Genomic DNA, 24,972 nt, shown 5'->3' with positions numbered 1-24,972 from the left:
TTTTTTTTTTTTTGCTACTATTCCTTTTCCTTCTCACAGTCATATGCATTCCTCCTCCTCCCTTGCCCCCCCGCACCCCGGCGCGGCCCTTCCCGAAACCAACTCTTCGCTGAGCGATTAGAGACTTCGGACGTCTCCGGGTGCAGGAGGCGGGGATGGGGCTGGTAAACACAGCAAAGGCACTTCCAGAATGTCCCGATTCAGCAACTTTCTTTTCTTTCTTCCCCCTTCCCCCTCCCTTCAAGGGCAGCAAAAGAGGCTTTTGTTATTTGCTCCTTTTGAAGTTTGTTTCCCTCTTGCTTGGTCCCCCTCCTGTTTATAATTTAAGATCTTGGGAGCACACGGGCACTATGCTCTCTTTACAAAAAATGTAATTTCTCTGTGTAACCGGTAGCCTCTGTATTTCTCGCTTTTATCTAATCAGACTTCCTGCACCACCGCACCCACCCCCCGAAAACACACACACACACACACACACATACACTCACACACACAGGTGGATGAAAGCGCTTAAGTTTCCAGGTTATTGAGGTTTGAATTTTTTAATGGCAAATTTGAAACATTGTTGCCAGTTTCCTTTACTTTTTCCCTCTCTTGCGTTATTTTTCTCTTTTCTGTCTTTCCGTTGTCTCCTTCGACTGCCGCCACTAACCCTGTCTCTCCTCACTCCTGTTCCCTATTTGGGCCCCTTTCATTCAGGTAAAACTGTAAATTTCCCAATGCGCCATTGTTCCCTTGGGCTGCCCAAAGCTCCCTAGAGATCCCCGAATACTTTTTTGGTATTTAAATCCCCAATAGATAGGACCAATGTAAATTTTGTGACATTCAAACCTTTTCTAGTTCACAAATCAGTCACCCTTGTCACAGTTATTGAAATTCCGCAACTCGCCACACCAGGACGGTGGAAAAAGCGGGCGCGGTCTTTGTTGCGGACCAGGCTTTTGATCGCCAGAGAAAATTTACTTACCTTCAGATGAGTGAGCAGAAAAAGAAATAACACTCCCTTTGATTTAGTTAGGAAAATGCAGACATTTGGATTCAGTGCAAACATACAACACTCGCTTGTTTTCGCGATGCGGCCCTCGATTAACCTGTCTTTGCCTAGCGCAAAGTCTATTCAACAACTGCGCGTAGTTTCTTTTTGTCCCTTCCACAAAGAGCCATTGACTATATATTAAAATGATTGTTGAAAGGTAGGGGAGTATGGTACTTAAAAGCAGGAAAAAAAAATCCCTGTGACTCAATCAATTAAGCCGAGCAACATTTATGCATTTCAAAAAATGCACGCGGATGCGGGGGGTTGTGGGGATGAAGGTTGCATTTCTCCGCAGCTCTGTTTAAAACCCAGCAGTCCTGGCCGAGGGTTTAGCTGAAGCGTCTGCATATTCATTAGGTCTAATTATTTTCTAGTAAGGAAAACACAAAAAGCCAAGAGTCGGAATCCTTCAATTTACCCTTTGTTTCTAACTTCATTTGGCTTCTTTGCAGCTGAATCAAAGCCCTAAACTCTTTTTCCAAACAAAGAAACCTCAACTCATCCTTTCATAGGCGGCCCGGTTAGGAAACTCACCGTGCCCCAGCGAGAGGAAAATGAAAATGAATATATTTTTTGCCCTGACGCCAGCGCTGACTGCACTGGCTGGAGGAAGGCAGGGTCAGCGTCCGCCGCTCCTCGCCTTTCTGGTTTTCTGGTCTTCTCACCGACTAGATTCTCGCTTGGGGCTGGCCGGCGGGACTGCCCTTTCCATGGGCTGTGCTTGCTCAAAAGTCGGCTTGGGTATCCGGGATGATTTCCCGGTGCCTGAAGGGACCTGGCTGAGCATTTGTGCTTGCGCTGGGAAATATAAATTCGAGAAAAAAAATTAATTGTTCTGTTCCCATCAACAAGTCTGAGTCTAGCAGCCCAGCATTTCCCACCAACTTTGAGTGGAATGGAATGAGGAGTGGAGGTAAAGAAAGGGCTGAGGCATCTTTAAAAATTATTATACACCTGGTTAGAAAAAAAAGATATATCGGAGGCACTAAGTCTTTTTACCTACAAGGGGAAGTTGGATCCTGCTTCCCCTGGAGTTGAGAAAACCTCATCTGCAAGGAGAAGTTTTCTCCAGAGGCTATATTCCTCTCACTAGGGAGAACCGATATTGAACCCACCTCGCCCGCCTTTCAGGAAACACACGCGGGCGCGCACACACACACACACACACACACAAAACAAGGGAGGGGACCTAAGGGGGGAAGGGTAGCTGTTGGGAGGGGGAGAGGGAAAATAATTCTTCAAAAAAGAAAAGTCAGTCTTCTCCTCTCCAGTCCTTGGAAATCCAACGGGGACGTTGACAAGAGGGTATTTTTAGGAAACACATCCAAATATACAGGGTAAGAGTGAATGTGAGAAAAAAAAAAGTTGTGGGTTGTAGAAGTTATCAAGTGGGATTTGCGGCGCTCTCTGCAGGAAACGCGAGCGGCTCCAGTTCAAAGCCACATGCACCAACGTGACATATAAGCCATTAAAATATCATCCTGACGGCTCATTTCTGCTTCATCATACATTCCCTAACTGTTTCCCGAAAGCTGGAAAAGGAGAAGTGAAGGATGACCGCCTCGCTGGAACCACCAAAGAGAGGCTTGGAGGGGTTTGTGGTCCCCTCTCAGCCACCCCGAAATGATGTGCAGAAATGAGGCGATCCTGGCAACAGGTGGAGTGGGGTAAGTGCCTGAGTCCAGGGGGCAGACAGAAGAGACCTGTACCTCCAGTGACCGGGTAGCAAGTGCGCTCAAGGGGGCCACTGGCACCCAAACCCCAGTGGGGGAAGAGGCCCAGCCAGTCTTTCTGCCCCATCTCCTCCTTCACCCCACCCCCCTCCCCCAACCGTGGATACAGGCCCCACCCCACTGACACTAAGGGGAGGAGGGGGTTCCGCAAAGGGGCAACGCAGAGGATGAGTCCATCCCTTCTTCCCAGGAGGAGGCAAAAGGGGTACAAATGGGGCTCCCACTGGCACAGGAACCAGGAGCAGTTTGTTGCCTGCCTGCCTTCCCTTCTCTCCTTGTAAATTGCCTGGGTGCCCCACCGTGGGCACAAGAATGGAAGTCGTGGCCCAGAGCTTCCCTCGCGAAAAATGAGCAAGGCGGGTGCCGGGAGGGGGCCTTTACAGGAGGTATCTCTGCTCTGCCCCTAAGGGGGTGGCTAGGAGGGTCTCTGCTTCCCCTCTCCAGGGTCAAAGCGCCAAGTTAGCCCAGATGGCAGCAAGACGATGGAACTTCTCCGCCCCAACCTGACGGCAGATGCCGCCTGAGTCCACCTCCGAGCGGCTCCTTGCCCTCCCTCATCCTGGTCCTGCCTCAGGAAGCTGACTGCTGGGATCTGCTCTCTGCGCGCGGCCAGCAGTGGGTTCGGGACTTGGCTTTCTTTATCTCCAATCCGAACAAAAGCAGCAACTAGCTCTCTGGGGAGCAGGCCGCAGCTCCTAGGATTCTGGCCCCTAGCCTAGACCCAGGGGCATTGGAAATTAGGGGCCAGTGAGGAGGGAATACAGCTGAGCTGTGAAAGAAAGCTAGGACTGGCTCAAAGGTTGGACCTGAAAGTTGGGGTTGATGAATGGCCCATGTCAAAGTCTTAGGAAAGCGGAGGGGCTTTGGAGGGTTGCACTTCGGCCGTCACGTCTTCAGGAAACTCCCTTTGGATTCCAAGGTCATGTTTTCCCCCCTTTTCGACAGTATTGTCCTCGCAGCGACCCACACCACTGCACGCCGCTCTTTTTTCTCCCGTCTCAGCCGCCTGCAGGTTGGGAGAGGGGTGATTCAAAGGGAGGGCTAAATGCCCAGCCTGATCTACTGATACAAACTCTATTCTGGGCACCCGGAGGCTGCCCACACTTACTTCAGCCCCGAGCTGGGAAACCCAAGCTTCTCCCTCTAGAGAACAGGAGAATGAGTAAAGGCCCCTGCACAACCCAGTCTCAGCAAACTCCTGGCGCTTGAGGGTCGAATGGAGGGGAGCCAGAAAGGTGCAGGGTGCAGATGAGTAAATCAGGCAGCGGGCAAAGGCCGGGGCCAGTTTCCTCTCTGGCTCGGAGCTCCCTGCCAGCTTTTAGGGTTTTTGCTCTGCGCCCGCCAGGGACAAGTTGCAGCGGAGAGGTGGGCATGGCTTTCCCGCGTCTGCCGTCTAATCAGTAAGGAGCTGCTGGGGAACTGGTCTCTAGCTGCAGCTGACCTCTGACCTTGGGTAGTCCTGCGCCGGCTAGGTCGGCCCCACAACTTGCAGCTTCCGAGGCTCCCCCAAATAAAAATGGTGCTTTTTGCACCTACCCACTGTTCCACCTTCTTGGCTCTCCTCCGGCACTATCAATCACTGGAGCTCCCTGGCACCCATTCCTCTTCTCAAGGTGGGGGCAGGAGGGCAGATTCCAAAAAGTCTCCAGGATGTGCTATGGACTGGCAATTAAGATGCCGTGGTTGATGTGGGGAGCAAGCATTTGGGGAAAACGAAACTGAGTTTCTACATTCCGTGGTTGTTTGAGACCTCAGGTCCAGGGGCCCCAGGATTGCTCCCAAATTCTCTCACCTCTCTTTCAGCAAGATGACTGGCTTGTTTGCTAAGTGGTGTCAGAGTTTGAACTAAAGGAGATGTTTACCCTGGTTCCCTGTATAGGCTGTGTGATGGAAATGCTACAGAGAGCCTCCTAAGGTCCCTGTTGCCTGCCCTAGTCCAACCTCTGCAATATTTGTTTGCATGTCTATGGATCTGTAGTGCACAAAAGGCTGACAGGACCTGGGACAGAAGTGATCCAGACCTCTTAGAAGTTGGGTTGGGGCTGCCTTATGGGTGGACAGGGATCTCTAGGGAACCTCACACCCATTTCCCCCAGAAGCAAAAGAGTAAATTCTATTATTGCCAACCAACCAGGACTTTTCCATGCCAGACATCCTGCCATGAGGAAATTTCAGAGCGAGGATGCCCAGCATGCCGCCCTTCTGTAGGAATGCAAAGTTAGGCCTCCTTTCTTTCCTGATTTGTGCTGGAAGGAGCTTATTACCTTTGGGGAAGAATGCCTTTTGGTTAGAAAGAATTGAAAATAATAATACCCTCTGAGAAAAGGTGAGTCTACCCCCCTGCCTCCCAGGCCTGGACCTAGAAAATAGGGGAGATGGAAGGGTAAAAGCCGCCAAGCTAGTTGGAATTCTGGTTGGAGGTTAAGGGGGGGAGAGAGAGAGAGAGAGAGATCTTTGTGCACAGAGAACTGGATACCCTTTAAGATAACAGAGTCCCACTTGGATTTGGCCTGTGGTTCAACAAGTTAAACAACTGCTTGTTCTGTGGACAGACATCCCCATTGACAGAGGACTCGCTGTGTTTGTCCAGCCTGAGACCTTTTCAATGACTGTTTTTCTTTCTAGGCCAAATTGAGGGTGGGGGCCGGGTAGATGCTTCTGTCTGGCTGCTCAACTGCCTCAGCCTTGCCTGACAGATGCAGAGGTCCTCAGGATGGCTTTAAGTATTTAAGGCGGCCAATGGCTTGGTAGCTTTAGCCACAAGGTGAATCTGATGAGTAATGTGTATATCTTATGGGAGGTGTTATTTCTACCCTTCTCCACTATGAAATGTGGATGATTTGAACCAAATGGTTAAAATTATACCTTTTTAACCTGACAAATTTTATATTAACTTTAAAAAGTCAACCGGTGATGAATCCCAAATGGGTCTGGGGTGTGGGAAATGTGAGGCTAAGGAATTCTGCACCACCACAGGCAGAACAGGATTTGAAAACCTGCAAAGAAATTCCTTTCCTTTTGATTCCAACAGTTATAAATCAAATTTTAACTGCTAATCTCTCAGAGTTCACTAGGCTCTCCTCACCACACCTCACTAAATTTCAGTTAATAAACTTCGGAAAAATAATAAGGTTTCTTATGCAATTAATTCAAATTTGAGAAGCTACAGATTTTTGAGCACTGAGTAAAAGAGAGCTTACTTCTGCTTGCAAGGCAGAACAACAAAGGAGTTTCAAATAAAAGCCCAGCTGGGAAATTATAATTTTTCGATGTTTTTATCACCAAAGATATATCATTTTGCAATATGGGCAGTTGCCGGCAGAATCCTTTTCTTTAGCTTCAAAATTTGAAGATGGTCAAAGAAAGACCGAAAGGTCTTCAGATCAACTCCTTCTTTCATTCATACATTCAAACCACAGAATGTTGCCACACAGACGTGTAAAATTGTTTAACTAGTGACTGTCACTCTTTTCTTCCCAAACAGGCTCAAAGTCAGAAAATGAGATACAAGACATCCTTGGTGATGAGGAAAAGATTACGGCTTTACCGAAACACTCTAAAAGAGTCAAGTAAGTTAAAAATCCTCCTTTGAATATTGGTTTGCTGGTTTCTTTTCTTCTTCTTCTTCTTCTTGTTTTTTTTTTTTTTAAGTAGGAAGTTTTGTTTTGTCTTTTGTTTATGTTGGGTTGAGAGTTTGGGGGGAGTTTCTTGAGTTCAAATGAAACTTAGAACTCCTTAGTGTTCAATACATTTGCACACAAATCAATGACACAACGTCCCACCAGCAGCCAGCTAATCCCCCTCAATGCCTACTCATCTGGACGTTCCAGAATTAATATCTGACGATTCTCTCATTGAAACAACCACCCCTGACCTTTTGCAATTCCACTGTCACGTTATTCTATGACATATTCATCTTGAATTCATTTCCAGACAATTTGATTGGAATGAGGTTTGACATGTATTGGCTTCCATGAAAGAAGCAGACTTTGATCTGGATGATGGGGTTTACATGATATACATCATCTTTACCAGGGATACCAGCCTTCTGCAATGTGGTAGTGATGAGGTTCCCACAATGTGGTGTCTGAACAGGGAGTGACTGACAGCTGCTCTGTCAGGAATACCTTCATTGTGAAGAATTTAATTTAATATTCCATTTAGAATAAGCATATGATTTAGGGTGGGGTATTTTCCCTTCCAGGCGTCTAGTTTTCCTCATTTCAACTGTATCACTAGCTGATGGTTGCTTCCAAAGATGTTCCCTCATTGGTAGGCAAAGGAACCTTCTTAACCAAAGTCAACCATTTCCTACCCCGGAAATGGCTCTCTATATTATCTGGGGATGATTTAATGGCAAAAGTCTCAAAAGAGGTATGAGTTAATATGTAAATTCAGTTGTTTTGATTCCTTAATGCTGTTTTGGAAGATCCAAAAGCAATGTTTCCTAAGCTTTTGTCACAGGATGTTTTGTAGAATCCTTGCTTGGAAATTAAAGCATACCCAAGTATATTTTCTTCCATACTCAGTTCCATTAATGATGTTTAAAACTCAAATTTCCATAGCAGAGGAGAAGAATATCCTCCTTTATTGCCAAAATCCTAATAGATCTCATCTCCTTTGAACAATTTGGGCTTAGAAATAGGGATGGGCTCCTGGGGCTTAAGTTATTTCTTTGCATAAGAATAGAGACAACCTCCTTCTGTAGGAATCTTGAAGTCTGTCTGTGACTAGCCTCTAAAGAAATTTACCTCTGTTTAGGGTGGCAACCTGGCCAGAAACAGGGAAGAAAGAACTGAACAAGTGACTATTGATTTAGATGCAGAACATTCAGATGACAAGACTTGTTTCTAGCCAGGTTCTATACAGTGACCCTCAGCTGAGTAAGGCCCAGCTCCTGATCTGGGCATCGCTTACAGTAAATAATCATCATTTAATTTAGCATTGCTTAAAATATTAAAATGGAAAAATAGCCCAGCTGTAGATCTGAAATATCCTCCATTTTTTTTTTCTTTCCAAGGGAGTGAGATCAGACATTCAAACCAGTGATTTAAGGAGCTCTGGCAGATGGTAGGGCCACAGAATGTTCTATTTCTAGAAAAGAACTAGGAAATCACTTGTTCATGCCATTGTATTCGTCTGGGTAGGATGAGCAAAAGTGCTTAGGACATGATTCTGGGCATTGGTTTTGCAGAGGCTGTGAAGATTGAGGGATATTTGGGGTCTAGTGGTGGAATATGCTCCAAATAGGTCCCCATGAAAACAAGATTCCAGTGTTTCATTTTGACATGTGGTAAAGATCTGTGGGTTGTGAGATACTCTTTCTCTACAAATGAAGCAGAAAAGTAGACTTAACAATGCTATAGCTCCGGGCATGGGTAGGAATAGAATGCTTCAGTCAAGCATTTGGTGTTGGAGGCAGGTATAGTGAGATGTTTCTGGAAAAAAAAATCTGAAGACCACTGAGGAGACACCATTCCTTAGACTGCTCAATTGATAATCTCTGTAGCCTGAGTTCCCTGCTTCCCAGGCTCTGGAGGACTCAAAATGATCTCTCTAAAGACTAAAATATGCCTCTCAGATGTTGATGCCCTATCACCTTTAACTGGATATGCTTTGGGGCTTATTTCAAAGATATACCTTGAAGACCCTTCTGTAATTGCCCAAAGTTCCTTGTCTGTAAATATTAGTTGTACAATTGGTTTTCCCTTATTGCTGTCTCTGGGGAAATGTCCTTCTAGGAGAATGTCTGGTCCCATTGCCGGGTTTAGCCAACCAACATATAGACCATATAGCTCTAAGGAACTTGCAAAGATCAGGCAACCTCAGTGACCTGCAGTTCTACTGACCCCTGGCTACTGAAGCAAGAAGCAGCTACCCAAAATGGGTCCAGATGTTTTCAGCTTTCAAGAGAAGGCTGCATCTGGGAAGGAGCTCCATGTGGCCAGCCTACTCTCCATGATTTTGGCTGAATCAGATGTGTTTGCGCTTTTGCTGCTGGCACAAAAAAGTCATACACAAGTTCAAAGCTTTTCAAAGGCAAAGTGACTAACAGAAAGTGTGTAGTATGCTAGCAGATTATGTGTATAAAACCTCTGTTTCTTAACCCGGGAGTCCAGAGAGTCAGTGGTTAGAATTCCAGAGGACCCATAAACTTGGATGAGAAAAAAATGCATCTTTATTTTCACAACCTTCTGTTGGGAAGTTAGTGTTTTCTTCTATGATGAATATATGCAGCAAATGCTGGACTATTAGGAGTTCAACAGACTCACCAGGCTTCCTAAGGGTTCCACAGCCTGAAACAACTAAAAACCCCTCTTCTCCTATCTGTCCGTACTGTTATTCAAAGATTTGATGGAGGTGGGGTCACAGTGTATATATTAAGAAATCCAGCTGGGTGCAGTGGCTCAAGCCTGTAATCCCAGCACTTCGGGAGGCCGAAGCGGGCAGGTCACCTGAGGTCTAGAGTTCAAGACCAGCCTGGCTAACATGGTGAAACTCCATCTCTACTAAAAATACAAAAATTAACTAGGCATGATGGTGGGTGCCTGTAATCCCAGCTACTTGGGAGGCTGAGGTGGAAGAATCTCTTGAACCGGGGAGGCAGAGGTTGCATTGAGCCAAGATGGTGCCATTGCACTGCAGCCTGGGCAACAGAGGGCGAGTCTCTCTCAAAAAAAAAAAAAAAAATCCATGTTTGTGCAAATCAGTCTTAAAGCTAAAGTGAGTTTGACAAACATTCTGAACTGTTAGTTTTAGGTTGCCTAGGGTCCAGTGGAGAAAAAAATATTTTAATTGCTGGACTATTGCAGAAGTTCCCCTGCACTTAAACCTGAATACCACATAAGCTGAACAAGTTCGGTGTTAAGATGTGGACAGTAAAAACAGCTGGGCAAGGAGTCTCAGGTAAAAACATACTCTGGCTTTCGTTTAGCTTTTTGGAGCCCCTCATGGGTTCAGTCCAGAGTTGCCTAGACAATTGCATCATTCAACATACACCTGTGAGGTGAAATGACTCATTGAGATGTGTCAACCTTTCACTGGAAACCTGGCCATGCCACTGCTTGGATGAAGGGAAGACAGGGGAAGGATCAGAGAGATGGTGCCTGTTGGTGGAGGAGTAAAACATGGAAGAAGGTGAAAGCCAGGGAGACATATCCTGAGAGTCTAGTCACAAAACTGCTGTGTGGAAGCCCTTGGTTTTGAGAGTAGGGAGTGGGGGTCTGGCAGTCAAATACTCTTCTCTAACATTTTTTATTTTTTTTTTAAATACTGACGAGTATCTATTGGTAGAGTTATCCAAGCTCTTCCTGTAGGAAGAGCAGAAAGACCTGGACGTGTCTAAGTGGAGAGAAATTGTGGAAGTTAATCCCTCCCTAAAGTGCACCCAAGGGAGGAACAATGCATTAAATGAAGGTCTCAAAGAATCTGCCAACTGTTATACATCAGTTAATTATTTAAAAAAAAAATTTTAAAGCCTTATTTACTGACCAGGAAATGTATAAGAATAGTCCTTGGTGCTGGGGATGGGAGGAGGGGCAGTTCAGTCAATTTCTATTCAGCATTGCTGGTAATCTGCCGAAACTTCTTGCCTCTGCTAAGGTGTATGGGATATTTTACTCTATCTTTAAAACTTTTCTTAAACATACAAGCCTTTCTCTGTTTGGGGGGGCACTTTTTATGGCCGCCAGGGAAGCCCAAGCACTTAGGCTGGCATTTTCGGCTGCAGCGACAAGGCAGGAGTCCCGGCCAGCAGCCCTTTAAATCGCCGGATTTAAATCGCAGCTGACCTTAGCCGTCGGCTCAGACAAAGGACTACCGCCCGCCCCCAAAGCCCCCCAACCCCCGCCCCCCGGCTTTTGCCACACTCGACTGAGCCAGAACTTAAGTTTTTTTTCAACCAACCGACCCCCATCCCACCAAGGTGGCCCCCCTAGCACTGGAGGGCATCTTGTCGGAGGCGGTCACGGGCCTGCAGGCCCTCTCAGAGCCTGGAAGGGGAAACGCGGCGTGCACTCTCTACAGAGGCCTAAGACGAGGTAGGAGGAAGCAGAGGAGGCTCGGACCGCAGGCAACAAGTAGCCGAAGCTGAAAGTGGAAGTCACCCTTAAATCCCCTTTCCCAGAGGCTCCGTACGACTGCAGGGTATAGCGCTCAGGATCCCTGATTGGCCCAGGGAGATCCGAGAGCGAAAATCTGTTTCTCCTGGATGCAAGCCCGACTCCTTTGTTCCTCTGGCCAGCCGGCCGGCGGGTGGGTGTGACTTGTAGCGGGTAGAGTCCTTTCAGGAAGACATGGGTTCGAGCCCAGCCTTTCCAAGCCGTCACCACTTCCCGCCTAATCCTGTCCCTGGTCGGGGCCAGATCCTTGGGTTTCGCGAGTCTTTGAGCATTCCAACACCGGGGAGGAGGAGCCTGCAAGGCTAAATGGGAAGAGAGTATGGAGGAAAGAGAAGGGGAGGGAAGAAGAAAGGAAGACGAAGTGAGGTAGAGGGTTTGGGGAAAATAAGAGAGACGAAAAGGACCAGAAAGATGAGGGAAACGAGACATTTCGGAGAAAGCCAGAAAATAAAATTAGGCTCAACAGCTGCTAGCCTAGGAGTTTCTCAGCTCCTGGCTCCTGAGTCAGCAACCTCCTTCGGTCCTTCGATCCCGACCCCCTCCTCTTGCAGGCTACAGGGACAAACTGCCCAACCAGACCGCCATCTCTGCGCACACGATGCTGCCCATCAGCCCCGACTGAGGTCCCGCAATTCTGCCTCCCCAAAGTTGTGGTGAATGGTGGCATAACCCAGCCCCGAGTACTTCCAGGAGCCCTGAGTCAATGCTGATCCACTCAGCTTTCCAGAAAGGAGGGGGAGGAGGCTCAAGGGGAGAGAAAAGGATTTGTGCCCGGGTCAGAGCGCATGAGCAGTGGAAGCGTGAGATGCTGTGGGGGTGGGGTGAGGGAGGGAAAGAGGGTATGTGTTCGGGGGAGAGGTGTGTGAGGGGGTGGGTGTTGGAGCGGGGAAGTGTGAGAGATAGAGAGAGAGAGAGAGACCGACCGCGTGCGGCAGGACCTGTCATCACTGACGTCGGACCCGGCCGCGGGCCAATGGGCGACCTAGGCGATTGTTCCTCTCTGTGGGTCCAGGCCACGGCCCTGAATCTCTATTGACTTCCTAACGCGCCCTGCTGCTACTTCTGTAGTGTGCAGGATTTCGCCTAGGCATTAATAGCCAAGGGGGTGGGCGCGCCCAAATCCAAACCTTGGGAAGTAGAAGAGAAAGAAAGAAAAAAAAAACTTTACACAAGTTTTTTGTGTGGTTTTCCTTTCCCCTCCCCACTGTCAGGTGGCAGTGGTGTTAGCGGCCTGGTACAGGGAGCTCCGGGGAGCGTGGGCCGGCAAGCAGCCGGCCGCCCTCTCCTAGCCAAGCGGGGCACTGAAAATATATATGGCTGGGGAACTTCAGAACCACCACCACCTCCAACATCATCATTTCTGTCACCTCCACTCCCTGGCAGGGCACCGTGCCCCGGAGCGCCCCGGGGTGTTAGCCGCCAAAGTGCGCTTGGGGCTCAGCTCCTACCCCTCTGGAGCAGAACCCCCAGCAACCCACAGACTCAGCCCTGCGCTTTCCGTTACCCCTTACATCTACTCTGCCGCTACCATCCCTTTCTAGCTCATGGCACGGCAGGGGACTTGGCCGAACAGCAGTCCGGCCCAAAGGCGGCGGAGGTGTTTGGCCTCGCTCTGTCCATCGGGTTCACTGCTGGCGCCGTCTGGCTCTGAGTTCCACGGCTGACTGCAGAGGCCGTAGTGCTGCAGGGCTGGGCCTGCCCCCCGGGGCCCAGGGAAGAGCGCGCTGCCCACGCCACCCGTTCTCATGCGTGCTATTTGTTTCGACAACAGGTAGCAGCTCTGGACACCATGGCCCCCAGCTCACCGCCGCCTCCAGCCCCTCGGTGTTCCCGGGCCTCCACGAGGAGCCTCCCCAGGCCTCCCCCAGCCGTCCTTTGAATGGACTCCTGCGTCTGGGGCTCCCTGGAGACATGTACGCGCGGCCAGAGCCCTTCCCGCCAGGGCCTGCGGCCCGCAGCGACGCCCTGGCAGCTGCTGCAGCCCTGCATGGCTACGGGGGCATGAACCTGACGGTGAACCTCGCTGCGCCCCACGGTCCTGGCGCTTTCTTCCGCTACATGCGCCAGCCCATCAAACAGGAGCTCATCTGCAAGTGGCTGGCGGCCGACGGCACCGCGACCCCGAGCCTCTGCTCCAAAACTTTCAGCACCATGCACGAGCTGGTCACGCACGTCACCGTGGAGCACGTCGGCGGCCCGGAACAGGCCAACCACATTTGCTTCTGGGAGGAGTGTCCGCGCCAGGGAAAGCCCTTCAAAGCCAAATACAAACTTGTAAATCACATCCGCGTGCACACGGGCGAGAAGCCCTTCCCTTGTCCTTTCCCGGGGTGTGGGAAGGTCTTTGCTAGATCAGAAAATCTCAAAATACACAAACGAACTCACACAGGTCAGTATTCGGCGCTGTTTGTCGCGTGCGGACCCTCTGGGGAAGCAGGCCCTCGGGTCTGGATTTCCTCAAGTCCCAACTGAGGGGAGGGGGAAAATATTTTGGTGTTGTTTCCATGAGCCAAGGCCATAAAATATTAATTATGCGCTTCTATACTTAGAATCACAGAAGTTTCCGGAGGCTGTGTGTAGGGAGGATAGTGCGGGATTTCTGTTCTGGGGGGACAAGGGTGAACGTGCCTAAGACCCTGTGTGTGCAAACACGTGCTCTCTGTTAAGAGTTTGATTTTAAGATATTTTAAAACAGCATTGTTCCCCAAAGTCGTAAAGACATAAGAACAGCTGTCTAACTTTTTTCCTGGTCCCTTTGGAATTGCGCGGCAGAACTCTTCCACCTGTCGTCCTGATAACCTGGCCCACCTGGACTGAGAGGTTACCAGGCCCTGGAGCCTTCTTTAGGAGTTGGGGGTCGAATGGGCTAACTTTGTACCTATTTTTGAGCCTTGGTGGCCGGACACTAGGGATGTTCGGTGAACCCTCACTTTCGCTTTAGCACAGACCTAACGGGACCTATCCACCTTAAATATCATTTACCAAGCTGCTAAGGGAAATGGGGACATGTGTCAACTACATCTGCTACTTCTAGTTAACAGAAAAAAAGGAGTACCTTTCAAGAGCCTGCAAAATTGAACTCCTCTGGCCAGAGCATCTCTAATTAATACAACTGCAAGGAGAAAGTTTTCACACTTCCAGAACAGCCTGTGAAGTTACATTAATTAGTTTAGCAGCCATTGTTTGTACTCTCCTTAGTTAGGGTTTTCTCGCTCCTCCTCCCTGGAAGTTTAAGAAATCAACATCTTTCTCCCCTCCCCAATTTTGGGGGCGGGAGAAGGGGACTGGTGGGGACAGGAGAAAATAAAATGAATTCCAGCTTGATGCCCCACTTCTCCTACTGCCCGGTGCCTTGCCCCTATTCTTACTCGCCCCTATTCTTGCTGGAACATCGACAATTGCTGGAGTCAAAGAACTTCCTAAGGCTAGTTGTGCTAACGCCTATCTTGTCCCCAAACTCTCCCTTCCCGAGGAAGGTCCATGGCCCGGACACTGGCACATGCGGAGACCAGACCAAAGTCCACTTGGAGCCTGGCACTTTATTTCTAAAGCTTGTCTGGAAGTGTACAGTTTCCCTGAGCTCTTTTCAGGGTTTCCCACAATGTCGCATGGATCTCACCCCTTCACCCGAAGTTTTAGCTTCGGGAAGGGGCGGTAGGTCACACTGGAATCCTGGCCCCAGGCCTGCTACTCCGGGAGCTGGCGGCGGACACCCGGAAGGTAGACTCGCAGTCCTGAGCTGGAGAAGGAACTCATCTTTAATGACAGGGTTTTTTTTTTTTTTTTTTAAACAAACAAACTTTTACAGCTCTTTGCCGGCCCACTGTTTGAATTCTGTGAAGCAGAAAATGGTTAAATTCTTAGCACAGTCGACCTACAGCAGAGAAGCAAGTTCAGTGCGCCACGGCTGGCTCAGGTTTTCGTGTTTTCAGGACAGAATTTTGTGCGTTCTTTCGGTTCGCGGTCCTGATTCATTAGCGGTGGGGGGTGGGGGAAACAACAAACAAAAACAAACAAACAAACAAACAAACACGACCAACAACGAACTACAGAGTCTGGCCTGCTCGGGCATTTCCCTCAAATCCCCCTCCTAAGTCATAAAAAGAGGAGAGAGAGAGTGAGATAGAGAGAGAGAGAGAGAGAGAGAAAAAAATGTTTCTCAAATGGCAATAGACCTCACTACAAATTATTCATGAAGACAGTTCTCGATTCAACAGGAAAATAATTGCCTTTTCAAATATTAATGGCGTTTCATTTCCTCGAGTCGCGGAAGCGGCAAACAGGAGCAAATTTCTCAGGAGTTGAGATTCTCCCTGACCTGAATCCGGGGCCTGGCTTTGAAGGCGACTGTCCGCACCGAAAGGATTCACTTTGTGGCGGTCACAGCGATCCCGGAACAATGGTGCCTCCGGGAGGGAGGCGCGGGCCAGCTACCGCGCTCTGCCTGGCCACCGCCACCCAGCTCCTCTCCCGGGACCCCTCGGCCGGGGCCGGGAGCTCGCCACACCTTCCCCGGCGTCTGAGGGCGAGTCAGTGCTGGGGATCCGAGGTAGAGGAGAAGAGACCGCGCCGGGGCGCAGTCGCCGGGACAACCAGATCCAGCCACAAGTGCGAGAAAATGGCGCTGGCCCAGCTAGCCCGAGCTTCCGAACTTTGTCCGGCGGACCCGGCGCAGGGTCGGAGAGGAGGCCTTTCTGGACTGCGGGGCCTCTGGGATGAGAATCTGGGTCTTTCACAGCGCAGCCCCAGGCCTAGGACGCTCCGAGCGGGCTGCAGGGGCCTAGCCCAACGCCTCCTCTTCACATTCACCCACCCACCCAGGGCGCAGTGCAGGGAGCTGGAGGGAGGGGGAAGGACTGGAGGCCGGGTGTTGGCGGGGGGCGGGGGTGATGTCAAGCGCGGAGACCAGGGCGCCTCCTGCAGCTCCGGAGCAAGCTGGGGCGCGGCCTCACCTGGCCTCCTAGGGGCCTGCGAACTTCCCGGCTGCCGGTATCACTCAGTGTACTGCTGTTTTCTCCTCTGCTCCTCGTCTGGAGCGAAAAAATTGTTTTTGTTTTACGTGAATGTCCAGCGAGGCGCTCACGAGATCGGACAAGCTTTTGGCGGGATTTGTGTGTGTGTGTGTGTGGGGGGGGGGGGTTGTTGCGGAGGGTCACCAAACTCTAATTCCATTTCACCTCTGTTTTCTCAAAATAACCTTGGTTTCTTTTGCAGGCCCTGAATTGTATGTTTTTTGTAAGTTTTTTTTTTTTTGAAAGGGAAGAAGGAAGAAAGTTTGGGTTTGCAAATGCTGGCAGGAATCAGAGGAGATAAAAATAGGGGCAAATAGGAACACTGATTTATTCCGCATCTTTCTATCACTGTTTTATAAAATGGTGCCAGTGTCCCGCGAAATGGCAGGTGCCAACACCTTCCAGAGGGTTTAGTGTACTAGCTATGCTCCTGTAGGGTGGGAATCCAGCGGCCGGGTGGTGCCGGAGACCCGGGCTCAGGAGCCGCTGATTGCGCAGAAGCGCAGGTTGCGCGCAAACCTCTCTGTCCGAGCCTCAACAGGGCTCGGGAATTGGGGCTTTGTTTGTTCTAACCAGCCCCAAAGCGCCTGTTTTTCCTGGATAAGGCGGGAGAAGCAACTACAAAGGCAACTGTTCTCCAGCTGTGCGTCTTCCTCCTCAGCTAGACGCTAGGTAGCCGGTCCCTTAACTCAGAGCGCTGGGAGGCAGCCATTTGTTTAAAGCGCCCAGAAACCTTCTTCCCCCATTTCCGCAGCACTTGCAGCTCCGTCAGGAATCTAGGCTTCCGGGTTCTCGGGGTCCTTTCCTCTCCTACACGTCAGCTAATTCAGGTGGCCGTGAGCTCCCCGATTGGGGCTCGGTCCGGCCAATTTTGTCACTCTAACGTGCACTCGCGCCTTCCTTCGGCTCTACAGTGCATCGCAGGCACGGATCCCAGCCCCTCCCCGGCCTATACCAGCCGCCTGGTCGCCCTCCAGTCTGCGGAGCCAGGCCTGGCCTGACAGCAGCAGCTGTTTTCTTCCCGAAGCCTCAGCGCTCAAGGGCGTGGTTGCGGTAGAGACCTTGGATCCCACTTGACCTGTGCGGACCCTACCGCGCCAACCCCTCGTCTTAGGCCCGAGAGGCCCTACAGCCAGGTGGGGGTGGTCTGGGCAGACTGGTCGACATCGCAAGTCAGTTCGGACTGGGAGGGCCAGCTGCCCACAGCACCGTCTCCGGGAGGCCTCTGGAGCAGCGTAATAAAATATTATTGCTGGCGAGCGTATCTGGAGGGATCCCGGAAGGTTTAGGCAAGATTTGAAGAATGCTGCTAAATGTTTGCCCTCAGGGGGTGGAAGGAAAGAGGGAGGGGGTTCCATATCCTGTAAAAATCTCTTCTCAAGTGAATCATTGCTCAGAATACCTTTCCCTGCAGCACGAATCCACTTTATGCGCACACAATGTGCATCGGCTGTGCATCCTTAAATTATTTCATCGCTTTGGCATTTGAGCAAACCTACTTTAGGAAACAATTTAGGCCAGGATGGGGGTGGGGGGGTGGTGAACGGCTGGGCGGGGAAGCGGCAGAGAAGTTTGGCTGAAACAGCAACTTTAAATCGAGATGTGAGCTTCCCCGTTAACTATATTGTGAGCTCCTCCTTTAATGTATTTCCGAGCAGAGGTGCTTCTGGTACCAAGTGGAGAAAATTTGGAGGAAACAACCCGAGTGTATCAGGATTTTCGAGGATGGAAACTCGACTAAGATGGAGTCACTGTCGCTCCTCCTCCATACCCTCCCCATGAGCCCAGACGAGGAAGGCGGGAGGGATGGAGGCGTTCAGGAGAGGGCACCGGGGGCGCTCTCTGCACGAGGGAAAGGGGTGCTCAACCTGAGGCGCCATGGAAAGGGATTTCTGAAAATATTTTGTAGTTCTTTTCCAGAAAATCAGAGACGAATGGGGGAGGGTGGCAAGCACCTGACGGGAACACGACCCACGAGCACTAATGTCTCTGCGTTGCCTCCGCCAGGCGAGAAGCCCTTCAGATGCGAGTTCGAGGGCTGCGAGCGGCGCTTCGCCAACAGCAGCGACCGTAAGAAGCATTCGCACGTGCACACTAGCGACAAGCCATACACGTGCAAGGTGCGGGGCTGCGACAAGTGCTACACGCACCCCAGCTCTCTGCGTAAGCACATGAAGGTGCACGGGCGCTCGCCGCCGCCCAGCTCTGGCTACGATTCGGCTACACCGTCTGCCCTCGTGTCGCCCTCGTCGGACTGCGGCCACGAGTCCCAGGTGGCCTCCTCGGCGGCGGTGGCGGCGCGTAGCGCCGACTTGAGCGAATGGTACGTGTGTCAGGGCTTGGGCCCCATTGCGGCTGCCCCCGCCGCGACTCTCAGCCCGGAGCTACCACCTGGCCCTGCTGCTGCCGCCGCCGCCTCCGGTATTAGGGCTGCCTCTGTGGTTGCTGCTTCCACACACACCGAATGCAGAGTAGGCCACGTTTCTGAGGCATGAAGAGGGCGAGGGCGGAAGGAAGGAAGGCCGGCCAGCCACCTGTAATAGTTGCTGGAGCTCACGGAGTACGCTAATATAATGTGCATTATTTTAAAAGATAAATATGATCCCCCTATTTATTCTATAGTCATACTCAGCACCATCACCCCCACACTCGCCTTCATGACTGGGTATCATAAAACCAGGGTTAGGGGCGAAAAGAGACAGGCAGATGGAAAAAAATTGGAGAATTTATGTGCAATCCTGGCAACTGCAGTTGACAAAAGTAAAGCCACAAATTTCCCGCATGCTTCGCAGAATGGGAAATATTTTTCTCGAGGACTGGGCCGCTCCCACCCCCACTCTAACGCTCCCCTCCCCCACATTAATTCCAACCTCAGAAGTTCAGATCAAGGGAAGGGGGCAAAGGGAATTCCAGAGCCGTTTTCTTGACTCCAGTTTCTTTCCTCTTTGCCTTCCTATGGTTTCCCCTTCCCTAGGTATCCTTTGAAACAAAAAATACGCAAGTCCTAATTTTTCCAACCTCCTCTATAAAGGAGATAAGGGAGATTCATCGTCTTTTCAGCAGGGAGTGGGTAGGTGGTGGTTAGACGCTTCCACCCCTATGGAGTGGCCTGGGCACACAGATAAACATCTGCCTGTCGTCCACAGACTCGATATACGTTGTATACTTGGGGTAGGGAGTGAATTCAAAACAACAAGAAATACAGACAAAGGAACACCAGAGAGGCTTCAGGATTCAATGCCGTGAGACCTCCCTGGGCCCTTTTCCCACCCCAACCCCTGTAGAGGCTTTGCCTGTGGAGTCTTGTAGGTGCTTGGGCTTCGGGTGTAGAGCGAGCTGATGACGTCACTGAGTCGAGGCCTCTAAAGTGGAGAGACCTGACCTAGGCCGCCGTGTCTGGGTGAATTGCGTCAATTCGGTGATGGTCTTTGTCAGTAATTGCACAATGTTGGTCTTATTTTTAAAAAGGTGTAGGAGGAACTAGAGAAATGATCCACAATAATTACTGTAAAGGCAAACACCCAGTGGGTCTAGATTGAATGCGTATTTGATATGCTGCATATGAAGTCCCCAGAAAAAAAGAACCAGATGTTGAAGGAGGGGGCGAGAAAGGCCTTTGCAACTGTTGCCAAAGGGAAAAATATCAGGTCCTGTTTACCCCCTCCCCCCATCTGCAGGGAGAATGGGGCTGCCCCAAAATCCTAGCTAAGACTTGAAGAAGTAAAGGAAAATAAAATAATAAAGCTTTGGCAGATTCATCCCAGTTCCCTAAGAATTTGAAAATCAGTGTGTTTGTACTGGGGAGGGAGGTGAGTTTTCTCTCTGGGGAGGGCCCCACAAAAGACCTCAATTTAAAAATCTGAGCCCAACAAACAATTCCTGGCCCTGCCACTGATGAATTTTCTTCTGCTCTATCCTCTTCAGACACAATTAGACAATTAGCACTCCTGCCCGCAGCCCCCACAACTTTCATCAGATGAAATAGCATCCTAACTGGAGTAGAACTATTTTCATGACTCCAAATAAAAATGCAGTCTTCCAAATACACCCTTAGTGAATCCGTCCTTGAGAAAGGGGGACTGAAATTCCTGTCTACCCCTAATACAATAGGGCCCAGAGGCTGCCTGACCCAGCGCGGGCAGTCGGCAACAAACAACTCCTTCCCATAGTGAAACACCAACCCCATCACTAAGGTGCAGAGGGCATTTGCGGAACTGGCTGCTTCTGCCGATCTTTAAAAAGTCCCCCTTCCTGAAGTAGGACTTTTTTCTTTCTCTTCTGTTTCTAGGCTCCCCATTTTGCTTTCTATCTTAATCTAAAATAATGAAATAAAACAAAAATGTTTGGTCGGCCACTAATCGCCTTTAGTTTTTCATTTGCTTGTTACAGATGTCCACCGCGTTGCTCGCAAGGTAATCTCGCTCCGCGCAGCTGAGCGCCCCGCATCTCGCGCCTGCTACATCAAAGGGCCCGCGCACAAAGCAGTGTTTCTTCGCCACGGTGCATCTTCATGGTAAGTTAGGATTTCTATGGCAATGTGCAAGTCGCACTGAAATCCTGAAAGGCCAAGCCTGGAGCCCGTCCAGGCTTTTCATTAAGGACATAATATTTACGTCTAACAGACCTTTTTTCTTGTGTATACAAGTATATATTTTTGTTTGACGCGGACTAAATCATTTTCATTTAATTTCCGGTAAACAAAACCCACGCGAATGGGCACTTGTACCCGATCATAATAAAAATGGATAATAATGTGAAGGAAGAAAAGAGCCGCTTGAATCGCCGCTCAGCCCCCTTTGTTTCTGCTTTCTGCGGTGATCAGAGGGCGCATTTGGGTTTGATGGCGAGTTTCTAAAGGCGAGGAAATGGTTTGTAAGAGGGGAAAGAAAAGGAGAAAGGTCTAATCAAGCTCGGGTTGTTCAAAGAGTCGGGTTTTGGGGTTGAAAGTGTGAGTTTGACGGTGCATCAGCATGCCGCGTTAGGCTCGCCATGGAAATACGCGCGGGGAGCGGCCGCTTCAAAGGCGGCACACTTCACTACAGACACTCTATTAAGATACATTTGCGCTGACCTTTGCTTTCACGCCATTTAATACTGTCACTGCGCTCTCCAGTATATACTTCCTTTCTAGAACCCGACTTGCCCACGTTTAGGGGTTCACTCTGCACCCTGATGTGGGAGGCTTTGGCGCAGGGGACACCTTCAGGAAAGGGAGGAGCACAAGGACTCTGTGCATCTTGACTGCGCCCCAAAGAGTCTCCAGGATCAGGAGTGAATGATTTTAAAGCAGCCTCCGAAGCTTAACAAATGAGCATTCCAAGTTCAGTTTTGTGCAAATCGCCTTTCTAACTCTTGAGTAGGATGGAGGCTTAAATTTAATGGGGACTTGGGGGGAAGGGAGCCACCCTGGGGGAGGCTGAGGAGTTCAGACTGTGCCCTTGGGAATTTCCACTCTGGCTTTCCGTGCCACTCTTCTTCCTCTCCATCCCATACGTCTCTTGCGGCCCCTCAAACTTGTTTCTTTCTAAGGCAGGGTGTGTGGTACCCTTAGGCCTGGACTTGTCCTAGATGAAAACTCAAGAGCCCAAGGCCAAGGGGATGTGGGGAAGATGGCAGGAAAGTTAGAAGTCCATGTTCCCTTAATTGTCTTGTTGTTTATTTTATCCAAGTACCCCAGTGAATAGGGGAAAAATAAACACAGTGAAAAAAAATCAAACAGTGGAGTCTTCTTTAGTGCCAGTCCTTGTGGTTGAATAAAAAGGATGGTCCGCTTTCTATTGAGCTGAGAAATCTTTGAAGTGGGAGTTATTATCTGAGACATTCCTGCTTGTCGTCCTAACAACGCTGATGAAACGTAAAAGGTTCTTTGTCAGCGATTTGTTCTCCTCTCTGTCAAACTCCCTCTGCCCCGTTAGTTTCAAACCGTTTCTAAAGAGATAAAAATCAAACTTCTTTTAAAAAAATATCCACACACAGCACCAATACATAACTTTAGGTCTAAGTCTTGCTAAGGGATAAACAAAAGCAATGCCTAGACATCAGGGTCAGGGCCTGGCCTGGTGAAGTATGCAGAAGTTGGGGGGCCCTCGGGACAAGCTTTGGGACATGAGGAAAAGAATGCAGAGAGGGTGCAAGCAGAATACATACCTTAAGTCCATAATTGTGTGTCTGCTTCTTTCTGCTCCGGCGTGCATTCAATCAGCCCAAGTTGGGTCACCTAGATGGGCTTCCTTTGGGTACCCCTCAGGCTCCTAATATTCTTGCCCAGGATCCTTGGAACTTAAGAATGCAGCCAAGCAATTGTTAATATCTCCTGCTCCTTCAAAGCCACCTCTGCTAAAAATAGACCCATTGTGTGTTTCTTCTCACTAGCAGCAATCAGCAAGCCCTGTCTGCCATTAATAAGGAGAATAGCTGAAGGAGAGAGATGTTTTATTAATTTCCTGTTTCCTTCAGAATCTTGGCAATTGAAGTTTAGAAGGTTTGGTCTACAACACAGTGATCAAAAATGCATGTAAATGCCCATCCTTCCTCTCATTCACATGTGCAGTTGTTCATTTTATATTGTGCCCAGCAAAGAAACTTTCACCCAGTTCAGGTTTCCCCAAAACTCCTGTGGTGGTTTTGAAGGTGGTTTAAATAAATAAGGATGTGCTGGTCCCCCTACTCTGTGTGTGCTGAATAAATGACTTGTAAAGAAGTTTTTCCAAGCTGTAACCCATGCTGTTATTATAGTTGCTGCAAAATGTTGTTCCTGATATTGATTTTATTTGTTAACTGGAGGTCTCCATATGTTTGTTTATATTGCTAATTTATGAGAAAATGTAATAATTGCAATGAATATGAATTATACAGACAGGCAAACATTTTGAAATCACAATTCACATATACACAAAAGCCTGGCTGAAACCTTTAGACTCTTTGTACCCTCTCTACCCATACTGTTTGTGATTTATCATGTCTCTTTAGTGTCAGTTAAATTATGAACTAACTTGAAAATAAAAGTTGTTCGACTGAAAGTGATTGTTGAGTGAACAACAGAGTTGAAAGCCATGGCTTGATCTTGTAAATATGTAAATGTAAATGATATTAAATCTGTGATTCCTTTTCCCTCCAAAGGCCTTTGTGTACATGGCGCTCCATTTGGCTATTTTCTTTGGAAATAAATAATGTGATGTTTCCCGTCCTCTTTTGAATCCTGGTGTCCTGTTATTGTTTCTTCATCCTGGCAGAGATTCGAGGCCCTCCAGAAGCCTCCAATTCTCTCCCCAGTCTTTCTTCACTGCTTCACACAAATATCTCTGGGGGCCTAGTCTCAGGACAGCAAAATGGAGGGGCCCCCTAAAGCAGCCACTGTGATAAAGACTTCTCTCATCCCACTTTCACCCTAATGACACTGACATCATCAACCAATTTATTAATACTTGATAGAATGGAAAAAGTTGGAAGGATGCTCTCAGTGTCTGCCAGGAAAGGCTACCTTTCTACATTTCCAGCTCAGAGCAACGTCAAATAAACCACCTCTGAATTCCCAGAGAAAAGCCCAATAGCTGGTGGGAATCAAAACAAGGAAAGAAAAAGACAGGACAGTTCGGCTGTAAGACCTGACTAAGCGCTGGTGGAGTGTCTCAGGCACAGTTGCCCGCAGAAATCTTCCTAGCTGGACCCTGCCCCCTCTGGGAGAAGTGATTGCTCAGACCTCAAGGCTCCATTCAGATACCTGCGAAAGTCTATGCATGAAGACTGGGAGGCTACAGCCCACATGACACTTCCCTGGGCCCCGACTGAGATATCTGGTGAGTTTTAGCATCCGATGCACGCACACTCTTATCTGGCCCAGCCACTGGGAAACTTATTTCAAATGAATCACCAGAGCCATTTTCCCTTCTCCACTGCGTGGTCGCTGGACCTCTAGATACCTCCATACATTGTTGCCTCTGCACCTACTGCTCAGGAGCCACCTCAGTGAGCAGTTCGCCTGACACTTTTTTTTTTTTTTTTTTTTTTTTTAACTCCTGAGAAGTTAGTTCCTGTGGGCTTGGTTGGAGCAAGGGGCTGGATGGAGTGGGAAGACAACTACTCCTGGGGTGGGAATGCTGGGTCTCCTTAGATAACACATTGGAGACTCAACTCGTAGGGCAAGGGCTGCAGTCCTGGGTAAAACATTGGGAGAAAGGATCCCAGTGCGCAAAGGCGCGCGAGAGACGCGCAGGTGTGATAAAGGAGGCCACGAGGGGAAACCAAGACATGTCCGGGTCGATGGGATCCCTGAGAAAGAAGGTCCCTGGGCATTAACGCTGAAGTCAGCGCCCTCTCCCGTTCATTTCGCGAAAGGGCCCCCTTCCTCCTTCTAGGGGACAGGTTAGAGGGGCCTCTCCTCGACCCGGCCTCTTTGAGAAACAGCATTCATTAAAGCCCTTTAACCGACTGAGCATTGTGGTGAGGAGCAAGTGGGGATTAGGAATGAATTCGAGACTTCCAGTCGAGGCTTTTCTGGGGTTCGGAGCTCTCCGCTCAATCCTGTTGCCTGGAGTCTTCACAGCTGTGCCTACCCATGGCTCCAGAGAGGATCCCAGCCCTTCTACCGACACCTTCCCATTCCCCCAGGAAAGCCTTGCACGAGAGGGCGCCCAGGAGTTGAGGCCCAAATCATTCCCTAGAATGCAGAGAAAAGACAGGCTGCCCGGGAGGCTCCGCTGTCCTTGACATTCCGCGAAAGAGTTTTGGAGAAGGAAAGGCCTGTCTTTGAACCTTCCAAGTTCCAATTGCGAGGCAGTAGAAGAGGAAAGAGAAAGTGCTCTTAGACACCTCAGTGCTCCAGCCACTAGGAGAGCTGAGATTTCCTTTGAGTCATTATTGTTTGGCAGAGTTGAATAGTGTAACCTTTGACAGAGGGTTGAATTTACTGGTCCCCAAGTGCCCTTGGCTAGCCTCACTCTAGAATTATCTCACTTGCTCTCTGGGGAAGTTACCCTCCTCCCACCCTGAACTGACAATGCTCAGGGAAGCTTGGGGGCGCTTTAGTCGTCTAATGATCCCTCCACCTCATCCTGTTCTTTTCTTCGCTATTC

At 49.4% G+C, this 24,972-nt stretch overlaps 1 protein-coding gene across 5 annotated transcripts; it reads left to right on the top strand.

The window, feature by feature from the left end:
• Window positions 1-23,093, top strand: ZIC4 (Zic family member 4). 5 transcript variants are annotated; one of them, XM_030822693.1, is made up of 6 exons: window positions 1-2,703; window positions 3,214-3,384; window positions 6,254-6,338; window positions 12,661-13,278; window positions 17,909-18,224; window positions 20,291-23,093. In XM_030822693.1, coding segments are annotated over exons 3-6 (1,005 nt in total). In that variant the 5' UTR covers window positions 1-2,703; window positions 3,214-3,384; window positions 6,254-6,268; the 3' UTR covers window positions 20,292-23,093. The 5 variants fall into 5 exon arrangements, with proteins under 5 accessions (XP_030678553.1, XP_030678551.1, XP_003256731.1 ...); XM_030822691.1 differs by having other exon boundaries at window positions 3,214-3,388; XM_003256683.4 differs by lacking the exon at window positions 3,214-3,384.
• Window positions 23,094-24,972: the final 1,879 nt, after the last annotated feature.

The sequence above is a fragment of the Nomascus leucogenys genome, chromosome 11, assembly GCF_006542625.1.
Source record: "Nomascus leucogenys isolate Asia chromosome 11, Asia_NLE_v1, whole genome shotgun sequence".
Lineage (NCBI taxonomy): Eukaryota > Metazoa > Chordata > Mammalia > Primates > Hylobatidae > Nomascus > Nomascus leucogenys.
Note: the sequence above shows the minus strand (reverse complement) of the source record. Positions and strands in the feature narration are given on the sequence as shown.